Source organism: Glycine max, chromosome 6, assembly GCF_000004515.6.
Source record: "Glycine max cultivar Williams 82 chromosome 6, Glycine_max_v4.0, whole genome shotgun sequence".
In the NCBI taxonomy this organism is placed as follows: Eukaryota; Viridiplantae; Streptophyta; class Magnoliopsida; order Fabales; family Fabaceae; genus Glycine; species Glycine max.
The window spans coordinates 4,325,522-4,351,094 of record NC_038242.2 but is presented as its reverse complement, the minus strand read 5'-3'; the positions used below and the strand labels follow the sequence as shown (position 1 = coordinate 4,351,094).

At 33.6% G+C, this 25,573-nt stretch overlaps 3 protein-coding genes across 7 annotated transcripts; 1 reads left to right on the top strand and 2 right to left on the bottom strand.

Moving 5' to 3' along the window:
• Positions 1 to 1,519: 1,519 nt before the first annotated feature.
• On the top strand, positions 1,520 to 7,495 carry LOC100815253 (uncharacterized). 2 transcript variants are annotated; one of them, XM_014777285.3, is made up of 11 exons: positions 1,520 to 1,677; positions 2,530 to 2,702; positions 3,364 to 3,455; positions 3,831 to 3,933; positions 4,541 to 4,800; positions 4,987 to 5,118; positions 5,352 to 5,474; positions 5,651 to 5,779; positions 6,590 to 6,807; positions 6,911 to 7,064; positions 7,163 to 7,495. In XM_014777285.3, the coding sequence occupies exons 2-11, from the start codon at positions 2,615 to 2,617 to the stop codon at positions 7,379 to 7,381; spliced, it is 1,518 nt and encodes a 505-aa protein (XP_014632771.1). In that variant the 5' UTR covers positions 1,520 to 1,677; positions 2,530 to 2,614; the 3' UTR covers positions 7,382 to 7,495. The 2 variants fall into 2 exon arrangements, with proteins under 2 accessions (XP_014632771.1, XP_006581319.1); XM_006581256.4 differs by lacking the exon at positions 1,520 to 1,677 and having other exon boundaries at positions 1,744 to 2,702.
• Positions 7,496 to 8,742: 1,247 nt separating this feature from the next.
• LOC100814732 (endoribonuclease Dicer homolog 3a) lies at positions 8,743 to 15,407 on the bottom strand. Of its 4 annotated transcripts, none has more exons than XM_041016284.1 (8): positions 14,479 to 15,407; positions 12,992 to 13,105; positions 12,106 to 12,436; positions 11,756 to 12,022; positions 10,687 to 11,019; positions 10,298 to 10,478; positions 9,475 to 9,584; positions 8,743 to 8,999 (listed from the first exon to the last, which is right to left on the bottom strand). In XM_041016284.1, exons 2-7 carry the CDS (start codon positions 12,994 to 12,996, stop codon positions 9,577 to 9,579), a joined length of 1,125 nt encoding a protein of 374 aa, XP_040872218.1. In that variant the 5' UTR covers positions 12,997 to 13,105; positions 14,479 to 15,407; the 3' UTR covers positions 8,743 to 8,999; positions 9,475 to 9,576. The 4 variants fall into 4 exon arrangements, with proteins under 4 accessions (XP_040872218.1, XP_014632768.1, XP_014632769.1 ...); XM_014777282.3 differs by having other exon boundaries at positions 12,992 to 14,659; positions 15,123 to 15,407; XM_014777283.3 differs by having other exon boundaries at positions 8,743 to 9,067; positions 12,992 to 15,407.
• A 5,004-nt stretch (positions 15,408 to 20,411) lies between these two features.
• LOC102661570 (pentatricopeptide repeat-containing protein At4g33170) lies at positions 20,412 to 24,346 on the bottom strand. The gene is made up of 2 exons (XM_014777281.3): positions 24,209 to 24,346; positions 20,412 to 23,461 (listed from the first exon to the last, which is right to left on the bottom strand). The coding sequence occupies exon 2, from the start codon at positions 23,421 to 23,423 to the stop codon at positions 20,478 to 20,480; it is 2,946 nt and encodes a 981-aa protein (XP_014632767.1). The 5' UTR covers positions 23,424 to 23,461; positions 24,209 to 24,346; the 3' UTR covers positions 20,412 to 20,477.
• Between the last annotated feature and the right edge of the window lie 1,227 nt (positions 24,347 to 25,573).

Here is a 25,573-nt window from a genome sequence, read left to right as displayed (position 1 = left end):
TAATTTTTTATTTAGATTAAAATTTAAACGTGAGATATTGAGCTGGGCAAAAGAAATACTAAAATAGAGAAGATAGAAGTTAATAAAGAAAGAAAGATAAACGTGAAACACGGTAAGAAAGAAAAATGTGTTACTTAGATAAATAAATAAAAAGAAAAAAAATAGAGAAAACTATTTTCGTTTATTTAGGTAAATGAAAGAGAAAGCGAAAAAAATAAGTTGCTTTAGTTATCATAAATATTAAATTTTTAATAATGATGTAAAATGTAATTATTTAATAATGATGTAATAAGTATTTGATCATGTCATATTAGTGATTATTTTAAGATATCGTTTAATATGAGAAATTTGAATAAATGTAATATTATCAATAAATAATGTTAGACATCATTTAAAAAATTCTAAGGTTATATAAACTAAAACAAATAAAATAACTTTTAGATAATTAAAATTAAATAATTATTATATTTATAAAGACAAATACCACATTTTATCCATTTAAAAACACTGCTAGAGAGTTGGATTCCGTACGTGTAACACCAATAGGTAAAAATAAAAGAGGAGATGCCATATGTCGAAATAAAGTCTTAATCCTACAGAACAAAGTATATAATAATAAGGAACATGTTGAGTGGATATCTCGTTCTAGAATGTAAGGAGATGAAAAAAACCAGGATAGAAAGAAAAAAAAATAATGACAAATATCACAAGTGATATGATAAAATAATAAAATTTGTAAAAAAATGAAAAAATAATAAAAAGCAAGTTTATAAATATAAGAATAAATATTTTAACATCAACAATATAAAGTGTTTTTACCCTATCATTCAATTTGGTTAGACTTTTATTATAATTACTATTTTAGAAATGGCTAAAATTATGTCTTATTTAAATTTTTTGTTTCAATTTACTTTTTTAAATTTAAAAAGTTTTACTATGGAATGTTTCTATTAGGCTAAATTAAATTAGTCTTTTAAGTTAGTTTATTTCACTAACGCTCAACTTGATGATACATAGATGTAATGCAAGATGAACATCGACACCTTAGTAAAAATTGATACATTAAAATAAAAATTGACAAAAAGATCAATTTATGTTAGTAAATATACTTTAAGGAACGTGTTCAAAATGAAAAAAAAAAATATAAAGGATAAAAATTGATTTAAACTTTTTTAAAAATCAAACCTATTCACGTCCGAATCTCAAAGACCCTAAAGTTAGAGGTTGAGATCATAGCAAAATACTAGAATGCTTGACTAAATGTGACAAAAAGTTGTTTAGTTAACTAATTTAATATTTTATGTTTCTTAATTACACGGTTTCAAATTTGAATTTTAATTTGAATATGAAATTAGACCTGAAAATATCATTTTATATTGACTGGATGAGAAAAAATAGATCGAGTATCAAATAAGAAGATAGAAATATCTCCTGATACATATTTTTTAATACTTACACAAAAATGAAATTCTAAATACAATTGTCTTAATAGTAATAGGAAGGCTGGACCCTGGACGGATGAGTCGACGACATTGAATTTAAAATGAAGGTTTCATCACTGGGCTTGTTGTTGCCCACATATGTACACAACACGGACCACACAGCACTCTGTTTCTGATCACCACGAACCCGAGCGAGCGACACGGTCCTTAGTTGAAGTGTTGAACCACAACCCAGGTGAGTTTTGTCCCTTCCCTCTTACGAACGAACCCAACCATCTTTAACTCACATTTCCTTGCATTGCGCTCACTTTAAGAAATGGGGAATCCTCCAAACTTTTTCAAAACAAAAGCCTGTTCTCTCTCTCTCTCTCTCTTCTTTCTATTCAATTTGGGTTGAGTTAAGTTTTAGACTTGAGAGGTGTGATTCCCGTTACTCCTCACTACTTTGACCCGCTTTTTATTCTCTCTCTCTCTCTCATCCCACCACTTATATCTCAGACATCACATGCATTTTGCAATTTTACAAAAGCAGCGTTTTTTTTTTCTTTTTTAAAAAAGCACTATAACAGGTAGAAACTATAATGGTATGGGGGCACTCTTTTCTTTTGCGTACTCACGCAGAAAAAGAAGAGTGAAAACTCTGACTGTGACTCCTCGTCAGAGCAGAGCAGAGCACCACATTCAAAAAAATTCCCTTTTTTCATTGTCCTCTCTCCCTCTGCAAAACAAAAAACCAAAAACATCTTAAAAATTCACTCTCTGTCTCCAACTATACAACAACCCACCCCCTTTACTCAAGATTCCGTTTTTTTCTTCCTCACAGCCTTTTCAACTTGTTGTAAATTTCAATTTTGGAATCGTTTCATCCCTTCACGTGATCTGGGTTTGTTCCATATAAAGTTCAGCTCTTCCCATACCCAACACCTTTTTTTATTTCCCCTTTTAGTTCATCCATTCATTGTTTCTATTGAATTATCAGAAATCCGTTTTCATGAATTTCAATTGCTGAGTGATGAATAGATAGATGCTTTTGTTTTAAAAGTTCTGTGTGATAAAAATTTGTGGCTGTTATGGGTGGTGATGGTAGAGTTGAAGTTGTGAGTGGCAAGGGGTGTTCGAGGCTGTTTTCATCTTCAATTCCTTCATTCAGAGGTTTGCAACCATTGGAGCCAATGTCTCCTGCTTCGTCTCCTTTGCAAGTGCCATCATCAACTGCTCCTTTTGCTGGTCTTGTCATATGCGTTACTGGTTTATCTAAAGGTGTGGATTCATCATTCATCTATTCAATTTTTCATCTTTGGTTGGTTGGTTGGATTTAGTTTCATTTGTCATGGCTTGACACTTTGTATTGCTTTTTCTTTTCTTTGTTCCACTAACCTTTCTGTTTGTATCAGTCAATTACTTCACTTCAAGCCATTGGCTTAATTTTACATGAATGTTTTCATAACATTTTATTTTTGAGAAAGTGAACCTTGATTCTCTCCTCTCTCAGCTTTTTTGATGATTCATGACAGAGGGAATGGGTGGATGGTGGTTGTCCTTCTTGGCAATATAAGATGTCAAATAACACATGTTTGAACTTCTGAATTTAGATTTCTGTTATCTGTCATTTCTGATTTATCTTTAACAGTGAGCAAATAGAAGAAAGGGTTGAGAAATGAGAGGGGCCTGTTTTGAATTATCTGTTTGGTTGATAGTGATTAGTGCATGTTCTCTATGAAATCTATCTTCATCTGTTCTTTTCTATTTTGTCTTTTCTTCTTGGCATAAAACTGTTCATGTAGGAGGCTAAAAAGGTGTAGTTTTAGTTATCAGTGGAACTGATGGTAGATATTTTGTGATATCTTTGTTTTTCCTCTCTGACAAGTTGAAGAGATATTCATACAGTTGTGTTGTTTTCATTGGATTGGTGTTTTGGCAGAAGCAAGGAATCAGGTCATGGAGGCTACAGAGAGATTAGGTGGACAGTATAGCCCCAATTTGCATCCTCAATGTACCCATTTGGTGGTTCAGATATCCTTTTCTCCTTAAATTATATGAATTTTCCTACATAGTTATAGCAATAGCATGATGCTGTAGTAGGAAGATGCAATTCTCATATACTGTTATACACTGATTACACTAATGGAAATTTTTTTGTACAATTCAGAAAAATCTTTTCTTAAATTTCTTGGTTGTGTCAGAACAAAATTTAGTACCTTATCAATTCTTCCACTTTATTTAAATTTATTTATACCGAGTTCAGAAATATGTCGTTATGTTAGAGTGGATCTCTCATGATATGATCATAATGGTTGCTTGCTGTCCATTATCATAGCATTCACATTCATTCAATACATTTTGTGTTGATTGGTTCAGTGCTGTCATGAAATCTTTAACATCTAGTACAGTTTTGGTGGACGCAAGTTTGAGCATGCGCTGAAGCATGGAGCAAAAAATGGCCTCTTTGTTGTTACACTGGGTTGGTTTGTGGATAGTGTCAGGAAAACTGGTAATTGAGTTCAACTGTTTTCAATTGACATGTTTTATATTTTGGTTAGCTTTCTTGGTGATTATGATTCATCCCTCATGTTATAGAGATACAGGAACCTGATACGACTTTCATATTTTGCATCTTTTCACCACATGTTGAAGCGCTCGAAGTATTAGTCTAATTGTATTTAACAAACTAGACATTCTTGTTGTGATTACTGTCAGCAGTGCTGTTTTTGGTGATTATCTGTCTACACACTGCTGCTCATTCAGAGAACGAGTAATTAAGCTTAAATTGTTACACATACCTTTTCATTTTATTTTATTTTTTAAATCAAAAGAATCCATTGGGTTTGTCTTATCAATAGCATATTTTTGCACTTGATCAAAATATCATAAATAATCTAGTAAGGAACACACATCCTGTGGTCTCTAAGGTCATACAAATTTTCATTTTTGCTGAGTAATTTTCTCTCTCAACATCTTTAGCTCTCTCTGATTTGATTATGATAATTAAACAGCATAGTTGAACTGTTGTAGCCGGAGTGATGTATGAATGTAAATTATGCTTGTTGATATTTTTGTAGTTGTTATAACCTGAATACATTTTCTTGTATCTGCTGCAGTGAGGTTGAGTGAATCACATTATAGAGTGAAGAGTTACGGGGATAACAACACACGTTTGGAGGATTTTAGACTGCTTCCTGAGTATAGAAATGCTGAAAATTCTTGTTTTCCTGCAAGAATCCACCAAAGCAACCAAGCTAATAGTGTTGAAGAACTTCAAAGATTCACTGGAAGAGAGTCTAACAGAAATTCGGACTCAACTTTGTCTGGCTGCTCCATCTATGTTGATCCAGGCATTTCATCTGAATTGCGAAACAAGGTGAAGTTATGTATCTGAGAACAAATACCTAGATATTTTGTAATCATACTAGCTATATGTGAAGTCTTTCACATGATACGGAGTCTGTTGAACAATAGTCAGTGTCAGTTTCTTGTTTTGGTTAAGCTAGTGTGTGATTCCAGTGCTCTTGGCCAAGACATTTATTTGCTTTGCATTGTTTGATAGGTTATTGAGACTGCTTCAAGAGAAGGTGCTAGTTTGGTTGAACAATGGTTTGTTGGCTGCAGTGTTAGTCATGTAGTAACTGAAGGGACATCAATCCAAAGATATCTTGGATACTCTAGTAACCTCATTACAGTAAGGGATCCTACATCATATTTTAATATTTATTTTATCATTGAGAAAAAACTTTTGGAAGCATGCAACTTTCTGAAGCTCAGACATTTTGCTTGTCCTACTATTTTGCTTTTTTAACTGTACCAGCACCACTCCTGGAAAACATTAATATGTTATTCATTATGGCACACTAGGTATGCCTCTACTGTTTTATTTATATCACAATGAAGTTTTTTGTATATGATATGTCTCAGCCTCTGTGGATTCTCAAAACAGCTAAGGAGAAATATGTGCGAAAGCTTGTTCACATGTCCGTTGATTTGGCAAAGCAAGTTGGCCTAATGCTTGAAGACATCCATAATGACATTTCAGGAAAGGTAATGTCTCAATATACTCATTTGAAATTGGGAAATTCATTTTTTCTTTTTGCTATTGTGCTTTCCAGCTTAGTAAAACATTTTCAATCTAGTTTTTAAAACATTGCTATAAGGTGTTAATGCCCTAGGTTCTCTTCTTGTCATGAAATTATGATGAGTTTTTATCAAAATATCAGGAAGTAATAAAGCAAAAAGTCCTTAACAATCTTCCGGATACTGAAAGTGAAGTCAGCTATGAAGAAAGACAACAAATTGTGAATTCTGCCAAAAATGGAGTCAGAAATCGCCGTGGTCGTCGAATGCAGGTCATCCTTTTATTCACTCCTGTTTATTCTGTGGAGCTTTCCCTGAATACTCTACCTGTTCGGTCCTCTATATAATAAAAAAACATAATCTTGTTCTATTATTTTTCTTGTTCCTAAATCTTGTTCTAAGTTTGAAGCTTTTAGTTGTTTGCTATTCATGTGTTTTGAGTTAATAATTTGGCACATGTTACTATGTTAGAGTTTAGGGAAGTCTTCTTCACACTAGATATTTCAAGTCTGTAACATGAAACTTGGGCACCACATTGGAAGATTTAATCTCGAGCATATCCCCTCCTCTTTTATTCTCTCATCCTTTTCAAATAGGAAAATTACACTGACACATCCAGTGGTTTGTTAAATTTCACACAATACCTGCTTTTTAACGTCTATAGTAACCTCCTTAATTGTTTGAAAGTTGAAACACATTACTCCGGGTTCTCCTGTTACCTAAAAAACGCATTACACCATGTATCCCTATAAAGGGAGTTACTGTAAATGTTAAAAAAGGTATTTTCAAGAAATCACAAGGGGGTATTGCTCTTTCAAATAGGTATAAGGAAAAGTATATTGCAATATTTTGCATCAAAATGTTGAGCTTGGAAAACTTTGATTCATAAAGTGTTTAAAACTTGAAAGTATGAGAGGACACAATGTGATAGAATACCCATTTGCTGACAGTTCATGATTTCTTCCATAGAGGGTCAACTGATCAGTCAACAGATGTGGAAAAGACGCATCAGTTTGTTCTACTGCTTGCTATAGTTGGAGCTATGGATTGATTGCTTATTTGATTTGAACATGGTTTTGCAGACTTGTCAGACTCCAATTCGTCCTATAACACCCAACAACCTTCTAGACTCTATCTGCTGGTCTATATCCGAGCCAACTTCAACTGCTTCCATTTACACAGACTCTTTCAGTGTTGAAGATCCTAGTGAAAATCATACTTCAATATTTTTTGACGCAAAAGGGGATGGCAAGGATTCGGAAGCTTCGTTTTCAAACTCCACTCGTCCTCTGACAGAAAGGTTGTTGTTAACTCCCTGTGGCTTGTCTTACATCTTTTCCTTACGTAAAAGATATAACAAAATTATTGCCAGTCATGTAATCTTTTCTCAAAATCTTTTGCAGCGAGAAATCCGAGTTGATATTTAAAAACCATTTCCTTACCATACTATTACCAATCGACCGATTTGCTGAGATGGGTCCTTCTTCAAGAACGTTTTTCAGCCATAATGGTTTTACATGTCTTCAGGTGTTGGATCATATCCGTGCATTTTATCAGGTACAATATTTTATTCTTTTGGAAATGTGCATGCATTATGTAGCTCTCTCTAGCTAACAGTTTGGTTTCTGTTTATATCATACTTTATGTTATGATAGGAGAACATGTCAAGGCAAGAAATAGAAGCTGCAATTCATAGTGATTCAAGACACGCTGATAGGCTTAGATCAGTGTACTCAAGTAAGGAAACAGCTGAAAGTGGCTATGTAATGTTCAAAAGGGTTGAATTCTTGGGTAGTCGTACAAGTTTTGAAATGTTGAAGCGTGTAACTGGGGACAACAATTCCAACGTTTATGAGCTATTACTTAGGGCCTAAGGTAATTTTATTTTGCAAGGATTCCCCATATTGGTATGAATGGCCTAAAATGGGGAAATGTTTAGCTTGTCCATAGAACAAATGAGAAAAATGATGGTGATATTTTCATTAATATTTTAATATTATTTTTGGTATGTTAGTTAGAGGAAAGGGTAAAAGATTATATGGTAACTGGTAAGAAGTTCGAAACTTGGGCATCATTATCAACAGTCAACACCACACCCTATCTTAAATATTTGGGTTATAAAAGGGACTATAGGATGAAAGTTTTGAATTATATTTTATACTCCGTTCATGTAAAGATTTTTCTGCTTTGTGCATTGAAATTAATGATAAATAGGATTATGATTTTATTACTCTTTTCAAGATAGGTTAAATTATAATGTTTTACTGAATCTGTCTATTTTTCTTTTTACCGTGAACATACAAATTTTCTAATTATTAATGCGTACGGGAAATAGACACATCGATTTAAAAAGATGAGAGCTGTTGAATTGTTTTAAAGGGTATTCATTATGTGGAGAAATTGGTCATTTTTATCTTTACAAAAATTAAGTATATGATCAAGAAATTGAATTTGAGTTATTTGTGAAAACATGCCGATTGTTAGAATCCTTGATAAAAAAAAAAAAGATGTCTGTGAACTGCTTAATATTCCATTGAAATTTGATGGGTGTGTGTGGGTGGGGGGATAGAAAGTTTATTTTGTCAAATTTGAAGATGTTGTGTTCATTAAGAGATACAAAAGAATACCCACAGAAAGGTTAAAATTCTGAAGATGTTGTATTCATTAGTAAGCATAAAAATATGAAATTTAGACTCAAGACAAGCTATGGCTCTAGGGTCTAATTACTTCCAATTTTAGACAAAATATATAATTTTGATCCTAGGTAAACATTGAATATAATGGAAAAAAGCAGAATATTTGATGGAAGAACAAAGAATTCTCTTGAACAACTTAAACTTACTATAATGGAAAAGCTTATGTACTTATTGCGTAACAACCCCAGAGGAATGGCCAAACAAGGAAAAAGGGTAAGCAAAATAGAGATTTGGAGTTGTTAATCTTCATTCTTCAGTGAAAAGTGAACCTTTTATTTAGATTAGAAATTTTATATTAAAGGATTTATAGAATTTAAAAAGTGAAAACTCTTTACTTTATTTTAATTTGATGTAACTACTTGAGTTGGATGAGAGAAAACCTTCACACCCCAGTTTTAAAAGGGAACATCTTACTGGAGTGGATCCATTCTAGTTTTTCATTAGTTAGCTAGGTTAATTTTATAATTGTAAATATACTATACACCATAAATAATTGTAAATATAGTATACATCATAAAAAATCTAGATAAATACTTCCATGTATTATAAAAATAAGAAATAGCACACAAAAGATAACAATAAATAACTAAAATTACCATATTCATACTTCAAAGGTCCACCCGGCCCACACGCAGCATTTAAATTGCAGCAGAGTCAAAGGAGCTCTTCTTATCACTTCTAGCTTCTCCTTTGCATTCTATATTACCATAATTGGGTATGCACAAGGTAATTTTCGACAAAGAAACAGTTTTGTCCCTTGCTTCCTTGCAGCCCTTCACAGGATTCAAATAGAGATCTGTGACAAAATAAAAACTTGTCCGATTCACATGTCACAGCACTACCGATTCTAGAACAAAATATTATCTGCAAATCATATATAAACAATAATATCATTTAAAATCCGTTTTTTGCCATATCAAACCAATTTTTGAAATGCATGATGTAAGGTGGTGCAAACAATTCCCTAAAAAAAGAAACCCCATGCTTCAAATACATTGGATTGTCAGAAATCAGAATAAGTATGAGAAATATTATATGACATTTTGAGTATGATCTATATTGTTTGATTTTGTAATACTCTTTCATTCAGTTTCTGTAGCTAGTTGATTGTTTCCTTTGCTAGATGATTTCAGTCCTTTAAGTTTAGGGATCAATTCTGTTCTCCACATATTACACACACAAATCCTTCATGTAGTACTACATAATAAAAAAATCTTTTCAGATTAAAGTTGCTCAAGCAATTAAAAGTACAAATTAGTTGGCGGACTCACCTATCTTTATATTCTCTTGAATCAAATGCAGGCACTGGCCACTGTAATTTCTTACATACATCATATAGTGTGGTCCGTGGTCCTCCCTTTCATATTCATTGATCAATTAACTGTGTAACATGAATCCAAAATGAAGTTAATCTATAGGTAGATAATAAATTAACTCATTGCCCTTGGATTTGAAAATAGCAGGGAATAAACGGGTTTAAAATGACAAAAAGAAGACAAGGTAGAGAGACCACTAAGCACCAATCCTTTCATTTGCAGCCCCTTAATATATTATATTTGACAAATATGATGATATCTGAATTGAATTTCTACCAATTTAACTAGGTGCAAAGAAAAATATCTACTCTACTCTCTTTCTCTTCTTTTCACATTAAGCTGAAAATTAAAACATATTTGCTTTGAGATAGGAACAAAACCCCATCAAACTAGCTTCATACAACACTCATAGCATTATCTATGATTTGGTTAATGAATGCTACAGCAGGAGTGATCAATTCAGATGTCTCACAGAACTGAATAGCTGATATTTTTCCATTCTTCATAAATAATTTTAGATAGACCAAAATTATATGCATGGGTAAAATGGAACAAAAGAATAAGAAAATTGCATGATAGACAATGGAAATAAACCCATCACTTCAATTTGCTCTAATTTGTCTGTTTCTTCTCAAAAACTCAAAACACTTAACAACCATACAAAGAAGCTAATGGAGAAAATTTCCCAGAAGTGGACACTGTCACTGGGAAGACAAAACTTGCTATCAAAACCAGAGATGTCACTGCAAGAGTCTTTGGGACTTGGGAGGCAACTTACATGCAGTTAAGTTAGTTTCATCCAATGTGTGCCTTTTATGTGATGCTGGCTCTGAGGAATGTTCTTCAATTAGAGAAGAACAAATACTAGAATCCCTTTTGAGATGAAATGAATCATAGATATGGTCAGGATTGTCTCTTTTTCCCTTGGACATGAGACTACCATGTAAAATTCCCCGCTTCTGTAGCATCACAAGTATAAGCCAAGTGGTCATCGAAATATATACAAATAAAGATAGCAGTAATATGAAAAAAAATTAAAATAACTAATCAACTTTACAAATCAAGTTCCTCATAAAAAAATAAATTAAAATTCATGCCCAAAAAATCTTATTCATTTCAGGTAAGGTAGACTGGACTGGACCAGAACACAATCATTAAACAACAAACCTCAAGATCCTTCAACAAATGAAAAGCAGCTTCTCCTTTTGCAGTTTTTTTATTTGGCCCCTTTCCTTCACGAACCAATAGGGCATTTGGAAGCTGTACACTAACCTCAACATGCATTGCTGATCCCATTTTTTCACAATTTTCTTTTACTTTTACAAAATGCCCAAGTGAATCACATAATTCATTTAATTCACGAAATGGAGGCAATTCAAGTTTATCAGGAGTAACAATGGGAGATAATAGAGGATAGAAAACGTTCCACACTTGGTCAAGACTTAGCTTGGTACCAATTAGTATAGGCCCGACAATACTTTCCACTACATCTCCAAGTGCCTGACATTTATAACAAAAATAACAATGTTACAACTTAAAAGAAGTGCCAGGTATATGTTTGGAGCCACATGCTTCAGGAATTGTCTCTATTTATAAATGATAATCTTTATAAAATAGGACTTGCTTTGATTTTGTAAATCGCCTTGATTTGTGTTGTGTGCATGTCGAAAACCAACAAAATTTGGTTGCATTTGTGTAAATTTGATTTATTTCTAATCCTAATTTTAAATAATTGATTAACAATTTTGCCTTTATTAGTTTATCCATTTGATCCATTCCAAGTATGGGTAATATAATAAAGTCATTGAAATAAAATGAATTTCACTCATCTTCGTTTGGTGTTGAAAACATGGAAAACAATTTGCAAATCAAGGAAAATAATGTTGTTGATTGTAATTAGATAAGTAGTTTATCTTTTAGATAAGATGGGTTTATCTTTTATCTTTTAGATAAGTTTGGTTTATATTTTACTTTTTAGATTGGTTTATCTTTTAGATAGCATTTTTGTTGTACATATTTGGGTATACATGGTGCAACCCCAATACACTGAATAATACAGTTAACAACCAGATTTGGTAAAATATGTTGTAACGAGTTTCAAGCATTGTAATTGGTTTCTAAATCAAATATATTCCAATTCAAAACATAATGCAACAGAAATTCAAATAAGTAATTACAATCATATAAGTAACTTTATATTATAAAAAATAAACCATAATGATCAACAAAACTAAACCTTGGGAGCTCTAATACTTGGAAGTGATCTGGGATCTGATTCAGAAATGACCTTCACATATTCTAATATCTGGCTCACTAATAATCCTGAGCTATGTAGAAGGTGCTGGTGAAGGTTATGTCTAACAGCAACTTGAGCAAAATTGTCATTATTGACAGAAGCAGAACGTAAGTCAGCCAACACCCCTGGATCAATATCTGTGTGACTCTGATAAAGATGCCATGTGATAAGCAGGTCCAATACCGAGTCACCAAGAAATTTAAGCCTCTGCCATAAATTCAATAAATCGTACTATACTTTTACAAGTTAAATATCAATTACTTAAATAATATATGAAACTTCGCAACTACCTCATAACAGCAGCCAATCCCAAGTTCTTTCTCAGACAAATGTGTGATTGCCTCCAGTAAGAGTCCCTTGACTGAAAATTCATACTCAATTTTCTTTTCAAGGCTTGCAATATCACTTTCTATTGGCACACATGTACTCAGAGATGCAGCAGTGATTGCTTCATCAAGTGATGATAGTTCAAGTTCAACACCAATCCCAAGCCATTTCATCACATTAAGTGAAGCAAAGAGTCCACCATCTACATAGTATGCTCCTATCAGAGCTTCAACACAGTCAGCAATAGTCTTAAGAACACATCCAGCGAAAAACTTCCCAAGATAGTCATTACTCCTGAAAGCAGTCGAAACAAATTTTCGAGATCTCGAAAAAGGCTACCTACAGAGGGTTCTGACCAATAAGAATGTTGAGTGAAGTGTCACCGTGTGAAGTGTCACCGTGTGAAGTGTTGTAATATGTAAGCCGCCAAGAAGACGACAATCAAGGGCGTTACAGTTGATATAACTAATTAACTATTATTCAAGGCTAGGAATTCAGAACAATTAAAAAATTCAGTAGTTGAATTAATTATACACTTTTCAGGCCGAAATATCACATAAAATAAAATGGAGAATCAATCAATGTTGAGCAAGGATGGAGGGCCATGGACCAAGATAGTGGCAAAGAAAATACCACAAGTTCTTAATTATGTAATATCTTGTGTCCCATGATTAATGAATGAAAATATGTAAGCTATATAATTATACAATAAATTAACTTTAATAAGACTATAAGAGATCTTAAGGTAAATGCCATTGGGCCCAAAACAATACTGCACAAATCAATGAAAGTAAAAGCCACCGCAAAAAAAGTAAGACAATCAATTAGCAGGTTAAACAATAAACATACATCATTGTTACTAATCACTTTCTCCCACATCTTCAAACTCCATGTATCAACTCCTTTAGCTCCATAGTATTCCTCAACTTGAAAATCAGTCAGAAATTTCATATTCTTGAATTGCTGCAAAGTGGACACAAACAGTCAAACACCAAATAAGTTTAACCTGTAACTGAATAAACCACACACTTTGTTATGAAGGAAGAGTACATCTCATCAGCCACACTTTGTTATGAAGGAAGAGTACAACATCTCATCAGCCACATGTTGGACCTCTATGTCAACAAGACTTGTCATATTAAGATCATCTTAATTGCTGTTATGTTAATAAAGTCCTAGTTATAAGTAGTTAGTATAGCTTCTATTCCTTGCCAGATTTACTTATCATATCTTTAGGTAATGTAAACATGGATGTTATATTTTGATTTTATTCCTGTTTTGTAAGGCCAGCATAGAGCCACAGTTTTGTTATTGAATAATAGAGCTTTTGAACTCCCATACTGAGATTTCTCTGTTTTAAGCTTTCAACAAATTGGCATTAGAGCTCCACATAAGTGGCCCGGTTGTGTACGTTAGGAACTGTGGTCCCCTAATGTGTGAGAGAAACATTTGGTGAACAAAATAGGGGAGGGTGAGATGGCAGCAAAAGGAAGCAATTTTGTGCAACCAGCCAAACCTAAGTTTGATGGCCATTATGACCATTGGGCTATGCTCATGTAGAATCTTCTTCGATCTAAGGAGTATTAGCATTTGGTGGAGACAAGAATTCTCACGGTAGCAAATGGGGTTAAGCCGACAAAGGCTCAGAGGAAAACCATCAAGGAGCAGCAACAGAAAGATCTAAAGGTGAAAAAGGCGTGGGTGAATGTGTACTATTTGTGGATGACTGAAGAGAGTTGCACACTTAGGAAAGGGTGGTGTTGGTGACTTGTACCTTCCAGCTGGGTGCCCCACAAAATGTTTATTTTCAAAATGTGTTAGGTCATTTTAAAACTGAACCCATTTCTTTTTTGAAAATATCAAAACTGAAAACTAAAACCGGATTTAAATTTTGAAAATTTTAAAACTAAAAACCTAAAAACACTCTGAACAGGGCCTAAACTTTCAAAGAATCCTGTTTACATGGTAGAAGTAAACACATTCACATAAGATTTTATCTTCTTTATGATTTAACAAAAGATTGGATTGTTGACTTGGTGCACTGTGATTCAAAAGATCAAATTGCTGGCATTATGACTGAGCCCTTGAAGCTGTAGTTGTTCTTGAGATAAAGAGATCTGCTAGGCACCAGAAGTAAACTGACTGCAGTTTGCAGTTCAGTTTAAGGGAGGGTATGTAGGACCTCTAAGTCAATGAGACTTGTCAAATTAAGACCATGTTAGTTGCTGTTATGTTAAAAATTTGAGAGCTTTAAGCTTTCAATACCACATTTGTCAAAGAAAAAAACTAACAGGAAGCAAAAACAGAAAGGGAAGAAAAAAAACTGTGTAACATGCCTGGTTGACAAGATGAACTGTGGGAGCCAAGAAAAGAATCAGCTTCTTTACACCACTAGTCTTGATGGCTTAACCCACCTCTTTCATGAGCATTACAGCATTCAAGGTCTTACCAGACCCTGTATCCAACACAGCTATTGTGTTCCTTCTCCTTGCAACTTCATACACCTCTATCTGATAGCTATAGGGAAAACCCAAAACGCATGATTGATAAAAGAAACAAAAAAAAAAAATCTGTCAAACTCGGTCAAGAAAATAGCAAAACCGCAATCTTTATGATCAAACTCGAAGAGAAAGAATCAAGAAAATAACAAAAAAAAAAAAAACGCAATCTTTATGATCAAACTCGAACAGAAAGGACCAAGTAAATAACACAAAAAAAGAAGAAGCAATCTTTATTATCAAACTCGAAGAGAAAGGATCAAGAAAATAAGAAAAATGCAATCTTTATGATCATTCTTCCCAAAAACCCTTATGCCTAAAACACCAACAACGTAAATGGGGGCATGCATGCATATTGCAACATAAACCACACCAAATGCAAAACTCAAAAAGGAGGGGCAAACAAATAAAATGGGAATGAAGAAGATACAAAATTCATGAAGTGTCTGCCCCCAAAAAAAAAACGGAGAAAAAAAAGGCACCCTCTGGGGTTCGTGTTGGAACAAGGCGATTCCAGAGACGCATAATTATCAGTATGCTTTCGTTTTTTACTTTGGTCCTGTCTATGGTCTGGTGAATCAATGTCGAAATCCAACGATGGAAAATCATCGCCATCGGGTTCCATTCGTTTTCTACTTTGGTTCTGATTACTAGGTAGGTTGCAACCTACGCAGAACAGAAACTGAAAAGTGAGTGTGAATGTGAAGTAGTCAAGTATTCACTCAAGTGGGTTTCATGTTGGGTTTGGTAAAATAATCATAAGTTTTGTCCCATTGTTGAATCTTATAAGAAAACACGAAATTATAAAAAAAGAAGAAGAAAATAACCAATTTATACCTGGAAATCTAATACGATAATAATTTATGTCCTCAAAGAATATTAATTTTGATTGAGTCATTTATTTGTTATATAAGAAGCGTGATAGTTATGTTATGGATATAACTCTATGATAAATTAGTTAGAAATTTTATAATTTAACATCAAATTCATTATTAAATATTATAATTTAATGAAAAATAATCATATAAATTTAACGGCAGACTAAAAGTGGATATACAGATCAATCTAGTTCAATTTAGTTCGTTTAAATCACACTTGTGTGTCCTGCCATCAATGAGAATTTTTTTAATATTATAATACCAATTTATTGTTAATGTTATTTTTTTAATTTAATTTTTAATTATATATATATATATATGTATATATATATATTCACTAAGGTCGACTTAGTGTGACTATTGTATATAATATATATATATATATATATATATATATATATATATATATATATATTATGTATAATTTGAAATTTAATATTTATATATTAACGATGTAAAATAATTTTTTTACATTATCATCCAATCACAAATTAACATTTAAATTATTTTGAGATAATTATTTTAAAAATCAATAAATTTATCATATATAATGAATGAGTTAAAAATTTTATATTATGCATAATTTTTTCCCATTTATTATTACATATGATTTTTTATTATGTTCTTTTTTATAGTTATATTTTGAAAATATTACTATGATAATTAGTTGTGCATATATATATATATATATATATATATATATATATATATATATATATATATATTCTAAAATATAATTTTATTTTATATTTTTATTCAAGTTTGTTTTAAGATTTTATATTTTAAAAGATTCATTCTATTTTTTTATCAGTGAAGGAAAATAAAAGACAGCAAGACCAAAACTAGAATCTAACAAAGGAGATGCCTAGGATATCAGCTAAACAACATGGAGAGCTACGGAGGACAAATGTTCCAGACTCAACAGAGAGTAGATGAAGAGGCTCCGTCTTTGGCAAGCCAATTTGCACATTGGTTGGCTTCTATGTAAGTATGCTTGAATCAGAAAATATTTCAATATCCAAGGCTGTCAAATCTCTAATACAAAGATGCATTGACATTTTAGTCCCTTAATAATAATAAAATATCAATTCCATTAACAAATTTTTACAATAATGACTCGGTATTAAGTGTCAAATAGTATGAAATTGTTTCATGATCAATGAGTTTTTTTTTATCAATCAAATTCAAGTATTAAAGATTTATAACAATTCACATGTTATTATATAATTGTCCCATAAATATATTTTAATAGTATGTAGTCGTCCCATGATGAGTATATTTTAATAGTATTCATAATATATATTTTTTATCTTTTATCTTTTCACTTTATTTTATTTTAATTTTTTATCTTTAAAAGATTTTCATTTTGTTGTTTTTGTTTTTTTTCAATTTGAATCAATGTTATCTTTATGAAATAGTGATCCTTTTTTATTTGAGTTTAATTGTTATACACGGTTGTGTAAGATTTTTTTACACAGTTAATAAATCATAATTCATGATATATGTGACTTTTAAGGTAATTAGGATAATACTCACATTTTAAAATGTGACATTTTGTTATTAATTGATAATGTAAAAAATATTTACACTGTTAGTGTATAATAATTAAATCTTTTTTTATTTTGGGACATAATTTTGAACTTTTTTTCTTTTACTAATTTAAGATAGATATGATACTTGTTTTATTAGAAGTCCCTCATAAAGCATATGGAACCCAACTAATGTTTTAATCATAAAAGATTGTAAGCAAGTTGAAAATTACAATGAAAAGTGATTTTTTACAAATTAGAAAAAAAATGATATTATATTTTTGAGTTTTCTAGTTACTTGTATGATTCATTTTTTATGTTATTTTCATGATGTTTGTAGTTCTTTTTTATTCAAACGTTAATTGGACTTCTAAAATGTTTTATGTAGATGACTTTAATGTGATAAGTTGTATGAATTAAAAAAAAGTTGAAAATTTGAAAATCATTACAATTTTAAAAGGATAACGTTAACCTCAATCTGAGAGATAAACATCAAAATAATTTTTAAAAATAGAGAATCAAAACAAATTTTAGTAAAAATATAAGGAATAAAATGAGCTTATATAGGAAAATAAACTCCTCCCTTGATTGGGCAGGTGTCATAATTGGGATTTTTTTTTTCCTCTCATTCATTTTCTCTCTTTATTTTTTTTTCTTTCCATTTTAATTTTGTTAATTACTTGGTACTTTCACTACTTTTGTTTAACCTTTTCTCTTTCCTCCTTTCCAGTTTTTTCTTTTTAAGTTTTTTTTTTCTTTCTTTTTTATTTTAGCCTTTAATTTTAGAAAGATAAGAATAACTTTTTTTTAATACTGACGCAATATGTGAAGCCTTTTGTTTTCTCTATCTTTCCTCAGCCCTTGTCTTGTACCCCCTTTCTCAGCTTCTTTGTCAACCCTTCTTCCTCTTGTTTATCATTTCTCCAATATAAATACCCAACCCCCTGACTCTGATTTGTGACAACAAAAAGCGTACCCCACCATCAATGCCAACAAGTTTCACTTCGAGCTTGTCCACACACAGCTGATGTTATATATCACGAGTACAACGGAAACACCAATAAGAGAGAGAAAACACTATTAATATTCTGTAGAAAATGATATCTCACACTGTTGACAGTTCATGATGTCAAATTTATATACGCATAAAAATGATAATTGTAACTAGTATTAACAGAAAAGCTAACTGAAGTAGCCAATTTCTTCCTAACTCTAATACTATGCAAGCCTTAGATCGAAAGCATATATCCAAATATGAGAAGCAAAGTGGGTGAGGGCACCCCTCGGGCTCGGTCGTCCATGGTAGGCCGCATTCCATTGACAATAATAACCTTAAAGCTTACATAATTAGAAGCTTAGAATAACATTATCAAAAAGGAAACCGAATTCCTTTCTGTACACAAACACTTGACTTGAACTGGTCCAAGCACACACATGGTGCATAGAAACACAAATTTCAAGCAGCACTAGAAGCTTTGGTATATATTGATACGGGAGTACATGGTTAATTTCCATACAGTTCTCTCAGTTTGGCATCAGAAAATTTATGATACCAGTTAGGTTGACTTGGCAGGAAAGTGAGCTTTTAAGCCTTATTCATTATATTAGCCACACGTCAATATATAATGATGGCACTCATATAGACATTGGATGTTATATCACTACACCAAAAGTGACTTTTAATGGGAATCATTTTATCTTTTAGCGGCAATAAATATAGCCACTAATATATTAATCGGCAATTAAAAATAAGGGGGCATATCCTAAGCTATTACCGGTGATTAGATTACTATGGCTGCTGGTAAATGCCTCTTTTGCCGGAAAAAATTAAGTACTTGTAGCGGCAATAGTATCAGCAGTTCACATGGCCACTAAAAATTGTTTTTCACTGCATACATTTCAAACCAATTTCAGTGATTGACTAATGTTAAAACTACTGTATCAACTTTAACGTGTTAATATCAATCAATTCATATTTTTTTCCATTAAGATTTCAACCTCTGTAAAAAGTACTTAAAAAACTTCAATTGTATTTCTCTTTGGAAGCATTGGGTTGGGTTGGAGTATTATACACGTTGTAAAAAGGGGACAGGATTTGAGATTGTATTGTATTGCCTTTTGCTTGTACTTTCTGCTGGGATGGCTGCATTTGTGTTCCAACTATGCCAGTTAATAATATTTTATGTCTTTCAAAAAATAATGAAGGCAACTCAGACCTCTTGGCAATGAAAGCAGAAGAATTTCAAACTCACAGATGCATCGCAATTTAGTTTCAACCGCCCCTGAGGAGGGTGCATCCATCTGGCCACACTCCTTGTACCAAGAGCCAAGCCCGAGTCATCCCCCCAGATTGAACAAACTAGTGGCAATAGCATCAAGTCGAGCCAGAACATAATTTCATTAGGTTTTGAGTCTGAGGCTGTACACACAAACTCATTGGCACACTGTGTGTCACAAAGAAGTGGAAAAGTGAAAGAAAATAAAGAAGAGAAATAAATAAAAAAATATAGTGAATTTTCTTTTTGAAGACAAATGTAGTGAATTTTAAGAATGTTTGATTTGAGAGTACTCCTATCAAGTAACAACTTTGTTCTTGTTTTAAATGATAGTAATGACATTGTAGGGGAAAATGGCCTTCAGTCATGATCATGCAATCGGTGGTTCCTTCCACAAATTGAGAGTCCTACACTTCTTATTTTCTTGCTCAATAAGACAAATTTTCTAAAATATAATCAAAGTAATTGATAATTTTTTGCTCACAATTGATTGTCACAGTGTATATTACGAAAAAATAATCAACTTTCATTTTAAACAATAGAGTATTTTAAAAAACAATCAATTGTGAATAATTTTTTTATTCTGTTTTCTATTTCTATCTACCCAATTTCTTTTTTATTTCCCTCAAATCAAACACTTTTTTAAAATAATCAAATCAAATACTCTTGAAATTTACTATATTTACCACCTATTTCTCTTATTTATTTTCATCTTCCCCTATTTCTCTCCGTTAGGCCACACAATGACAATGAGCTTTTTAGTTATAGTAACTGCTGCTTCAAATAATTCTCCATTATCATAATATTAAGATAAAATTGTATCAATCATTATACTATTAAATGTTTTATTAAAAAATATTTTTTCAACAAACAAGTCCGGATTGGTTCTAGCTGATTTTGAACTAATTCTTTACAAGACCAGTTTTAAAGATTGATCAAACTGGCCTAGCAACTGAATTTTGGTTGAACCGACCTATTTGGTCCGGTCCTAACAACAATGTTGTAAAGACTGAAATCAAGTGTATCTCTATACCTAGCTAGTACTTACTTTGGAAGTCAATGACAAAGAGGAGCCAAGAAAAGGAAGGTTAGCTGATGGCTCTCACATAAGCCCACTTAAATAATGGGGTAGTGTTAAGGGAAATATTCAATTGTCACCAGTAATCACCACAAGAGCAAACCCCACTCCTGAAATGATGAAATCGATTTGCATCTCTCAAAACAACCTCTCGCTCAAAAACCTTTGATATATATTTGATTGCATTATGGCAATCTCCACACACTCTGAGGTTTTTAATAACCCTTAATGTAGTGGATGGTGGAGTTTTCATAAGCCCATAAGCTATTGCTAGCTTCTCACTATGATAATACAAAGAACACTCTTTATCTTCTTCTTCTACATCAACAAGTGCGAAGTCTGTGTCAGGGAGATATCCTTCTTCTCTGATCCTCTTCATGATATACTCCACCTTATTATATATAACATCAGTTTCTTCATGTGACCTATCACCAGCTACAAACAAATGCACCTTGTTCTTCAAATCTACCCAACTAAACCCTGGATCCTTCTTCACATTTGCTTTTCTCATCATATTTCTAGCACTCGCCACATTTTCCCATTGGTTAGCAGCCGCATAAACATTGGATAAAAGAACATAAGCAGCTGAATCAGATGGCTCCAAGGCCAAAAGCTTTTCTGCTACACGCTTTCCTGTTTCTCTGTCTACCTGAACCCTACAAGCATTAAGCAGTGTTCTATACATTGAAGCAGAAGCTTCAAAAGGCATTGATGATATCACCTTTTCAGCTTCTCGTATCCGCCCTGCACGGCTAAGGGCATCAACAAGACAAGAATAGTGCTCAATCTCAGGTTCAATACCATAGATTTTCTGCATGGAATAAAAATTCTCATAGGCTTCAGATACCAAACCAGAGTGACTGCACGCAGAAAGAACCCCTATAAAAGTAACTCTATCTGGTGTTACTCCCCTAGATTTCATCTCTTCGAAAAACTGAAGGGCTTCCTCAGCATTTCCATGTTGAGCTAATCCTACTATCATGGCATTCCATGAGGCAATCCTACTCGTGTTTGTTCTTTTAAACAAACCACGTGCGTCTTCTATATTCCCACACTTAGCATACATGTCAACAAGTGAGGTCATTACAAAAGGATCAAATGCACAGTTTAGCTTTACAGTATTTGCATGAATCTGTCTCCCTTGTTCCAATGCCGTTAAAAGAGAGCAAGCCTTGACAAGGGTAGCAAAGGTATACTCATCAGGCTGCACCTTGGAAAGTCTCATATGATGGTACGTGAAAAGAGCATGCTCCTCTTGTCCATTCTCCACACATCCTGATATCATAGTAGTCCAAGCAACATCATCAGGCGAAGGTATTTCATTGAAAATTCTCCGTGCGCTTTCCATCTCTCCACATTTTAGATACATGTCAAGAACACCACTAATGACAAACAAATCTAAATTAAACCCCCTTTTCACAACAACAGCCTGAATTTGCTTCCCTTGTTTAAGCCCCACTAATCCCCCAGCAGCTTTAGCCGCATTCGCCAGAGTAATCTGATTCGCTCTCTCTCCACTTTCTTGCATTAAAATGTAAAGCCTCAATGCCTTAGGAAAATCACCACTCACAATGTATCCATGCATCATAGCATTCCAAGATGCCAAATCAAATCCATCTTGGTTAACAAAAAGAAATTCCGCCTCCTCCATCTTCCCACTCTTGGAATACACATCAATCAGAGTTGTTGAAACAAATGAATCCAAGACAACACCAGCTTTCATTGCACAAGCATGAATCTGTGTGGCAAGATGGCAACCTCCTCCAAGAGAGGAACAAGCCCTCAAAACGCTCGCAACAGTGAATTGATCCGGCAATAAACCACCACGTAATAAATCAACAAACATCCCAACAGAACACTCCTCCAAACCACTCAGCGCGCAACCAGATATCATGGTGTTCCACGATACCAAATCCACTTCATTCATTTGCCAAAACACTGTCCTTGCACGAGAAACGGAGCCAGTCTTAACATACATATTGATAAGGCAATTCCCAACAGAGACAACTTGATCCAACCCAGACCTCACAACAATGCCGTGAATCTGTTTCCCCAGCTCAAGACAGTTCAAACCGGCAACCACAGACAGCATCACAACAAAAGTCAAGCCATCACAGGCAACACGCGAGTTAATCATATCCACAAAACAATCAACAGCTTCCCAAGTTTCACCTCTCTGAAGAAACCAAGACAGTGTCTTGTTCCATGCAATAACATCCGAACCATCATCATCATCATCATACATAAACAACTTCGTTCCATAAGCTTTAAGCTGCTTCAACTGCCATTCCAAAACATTTTGTTTACTTTTCACAACCCGCGCGAGAGTACAGAGAGTGACGTCATCGGGACGGAGTCCAGTTCGGTTAAACTCAGAGAAGAGAAGCAGCGCTTCGTATTCGAGACCAGTGTCGACGTAAGCTTTCATCATGACGTTCCAGAGAACAACGTCCCTCAAACCCATTCCATCGAACAGAACGCGTGCCTCTCTGATTCGTCCGAATTTGGCGTAAATGTTGACCAAAGCACCGGCGACAAACACGTCCCATTGTAAGCCGATCTTGACGGCGTAGCCGTGGAGGGACTCGGCGGCGGAGGGGGAGGCGGAGAGGAGGCACATTTTGAAGACGGGGGCGAGAGTGTGGCGCGTGGCGGAGACGAAGGAGCGGCGGAGGAGGCGGAAGAGGTGGAAGCCGTCGCGCGCTTTGTCGGCGTGGGCGGAGAGGATGGCGTTCCAGGTAACAAGATCACGGCTTGTGTCGGGCGTTGTGTCGAACAGTTTGCGGGCGGAGGAGAGGGAGCCGCATTTAGAGTACATGGTGATGAGGTTGTTGGTGAGGAAGCGGTCGGGGTGGTGGCCGGAAGTTAGGATGCGGGCGTGGGCGCGCTTTCCGAGGGGTAAGTCGGAGGCGGCGATGGCGTGGCGGAGGATGGAGAACCATTGAGGGATGGAGTGGATGAGGTGAGCGGGTGGGATGAATGGGTTCGCAGTGGAAGTGGCTGCTCGAAGTCGCAAGTGCATCTTCTTGGCGTTCGAAACTCACACTCCGATCATGTTGCCTACAAAACAAGTTTGGAGAATTGTTGTTAGCTGTTTCAACTTGGAAGAGACACGCCATTAGGAACTGAGGTTTGATTTAGGGCGGGAGTTCAGTCCAAGGGCATGCATGGTTCTTAAAAAAAGAATTACTATTTTTTAGAAAATACGTCAATATAACAAGAAAAAGACAGTAGAAAAAAATAATGAAAAGTATTAATAAAATGTTTGTATGTTTTTGTCCAAAATTTAGGACTAAAATGTAATTTCCTTACTAAACTATCAACTAGTCAGAAATATTGAAGTATTATATAAATTAGCAAATTTACTTTAAAGAGAAAATTTCTAAAATATTGAAGTATTATATAAATTAACAAATTTGCTTTAAAGAGAAATTTTTAATTAGATAATAATATAAAAGATCTTTATACTATTAAAACATCTATTACTGAAAACATGTTAAAAATCATGTGAAAAAACATGTCATTATTTTTTTACTGTATAATTTTTTCACATTGTTTAAAAAAAATTGTTTAATATTAATTTGGATTCATTATATTTTATATAGTTATTTTGTTTTGATAAATTAAGTTTTAAAATTTTAATTTTAATTTTTTATGTTTTTAAAATAATTATTTTGATTTTTTAATTTTTTTTATTAAAAACAATAATTTTCTGTTAACTTTTAAAATTTAAAATAATGTAAATACTAAAAAATCATAACTATTTTTATTTTATTTTTAAAATTAAAAATCACTAAAAAATACAACCTTATTCCTATCTTCTTCCTCCCATCCCACCCCACCATCCAGAAACTTTCACCGGAAACTGGGGATTTTTCTCCTGCAATGGCAAGTCCGTCCTCACCGAATAGCCTCTCACGGTGGTTCGCACCACCACCAGTCCCGACGACTCAAACAAGAATGATCCACCACAGAAGGAGAAGGGGAAGCCGGCCTCGACTCCACCAACCATCGTTGTTCAAGTTACAAATCCAGAATCGACGCACAATCTCTCACCAATTTCAGATCCGAAAAACAGCGCAGATCTAAAAAAATTAACTCGGATTTGTGAAGGATTTCGACATTCTCGAAGCAACGCTAATCCGTTGCCGCCGGTATCAACACGCAAGGTAACGCGCTCGAAGCCGAAAACGCGACGAAGTAGGTGGCGATGGGAGTGACTAATGTTGTTGAAGTTGTCAACCGATCAAAGGCACCAGCTTTGAACGTATCCGCTCACACCAGAGCAGGCTTCCACCCTTTCTTCTGATGATAAAACGGGTATTTCGTACACGTCGTCATTTTACCAGATCCTGAAACACACAACAAAAGTATTAATACCATTAATCAATCATCATTCCATTTGCACAACCTTACTTTCGCCGCCGGTGAAAGAAAACCAAAAACCTAATCCAAATATCCCTATCCCTATGTACGTCGTTTCACGTTTACACGCCCACCCCTGAGTTTTTTAATTATTTTTCAAATAAAATAAAAATAATGATAATTTTTAACCGTCAAGTACGTTAAATTAGTTATCTTAAAATTTAAAATTTAGCAGAAAACTAATATTTTAAAATTTTAAAATTTAGCATAAAACTAATATTTTTAAAATTTAAAATGAAATTTTTAAAATTTTCAATTAAAAAAGTTGTCACAGAACAATCGTTTCGATAATATAATATTTTTCTTATGAAAAAAAAATATATTTTCCTATTTTCCCAGTGTTCAAAAAAATCATGCATCGAACAATCGGTGTTCCAAAAATATTATCAAAATAAAAGATTTTTTTATTTCTATTAGATGAAATCTCTAGTACTAGTAAGCAACATATATAAAAGAGAAACACTTGACACTATCATCTGTGTGAGACTAGTAAATAGTATATGTCTCTCTCAACATTGTTGGAATCATTAACATGAGAAGTTCTCATCTCCGGGATAATAGCGAGGCCATGACCTCTGCAGTCACAATTTGTGACTGCATGAAATCCTCACCATTAAAAATAAATCATATAAAGTAATAAAATAAATATATAAAAAATTTGAACCTTTAGATTGTGATTTGAGTGCAGAACCTTGCAGTTGGCTTTATAATGCAGGCAATCCTGGTCAGTGCAGTGCTGCTAGAGTA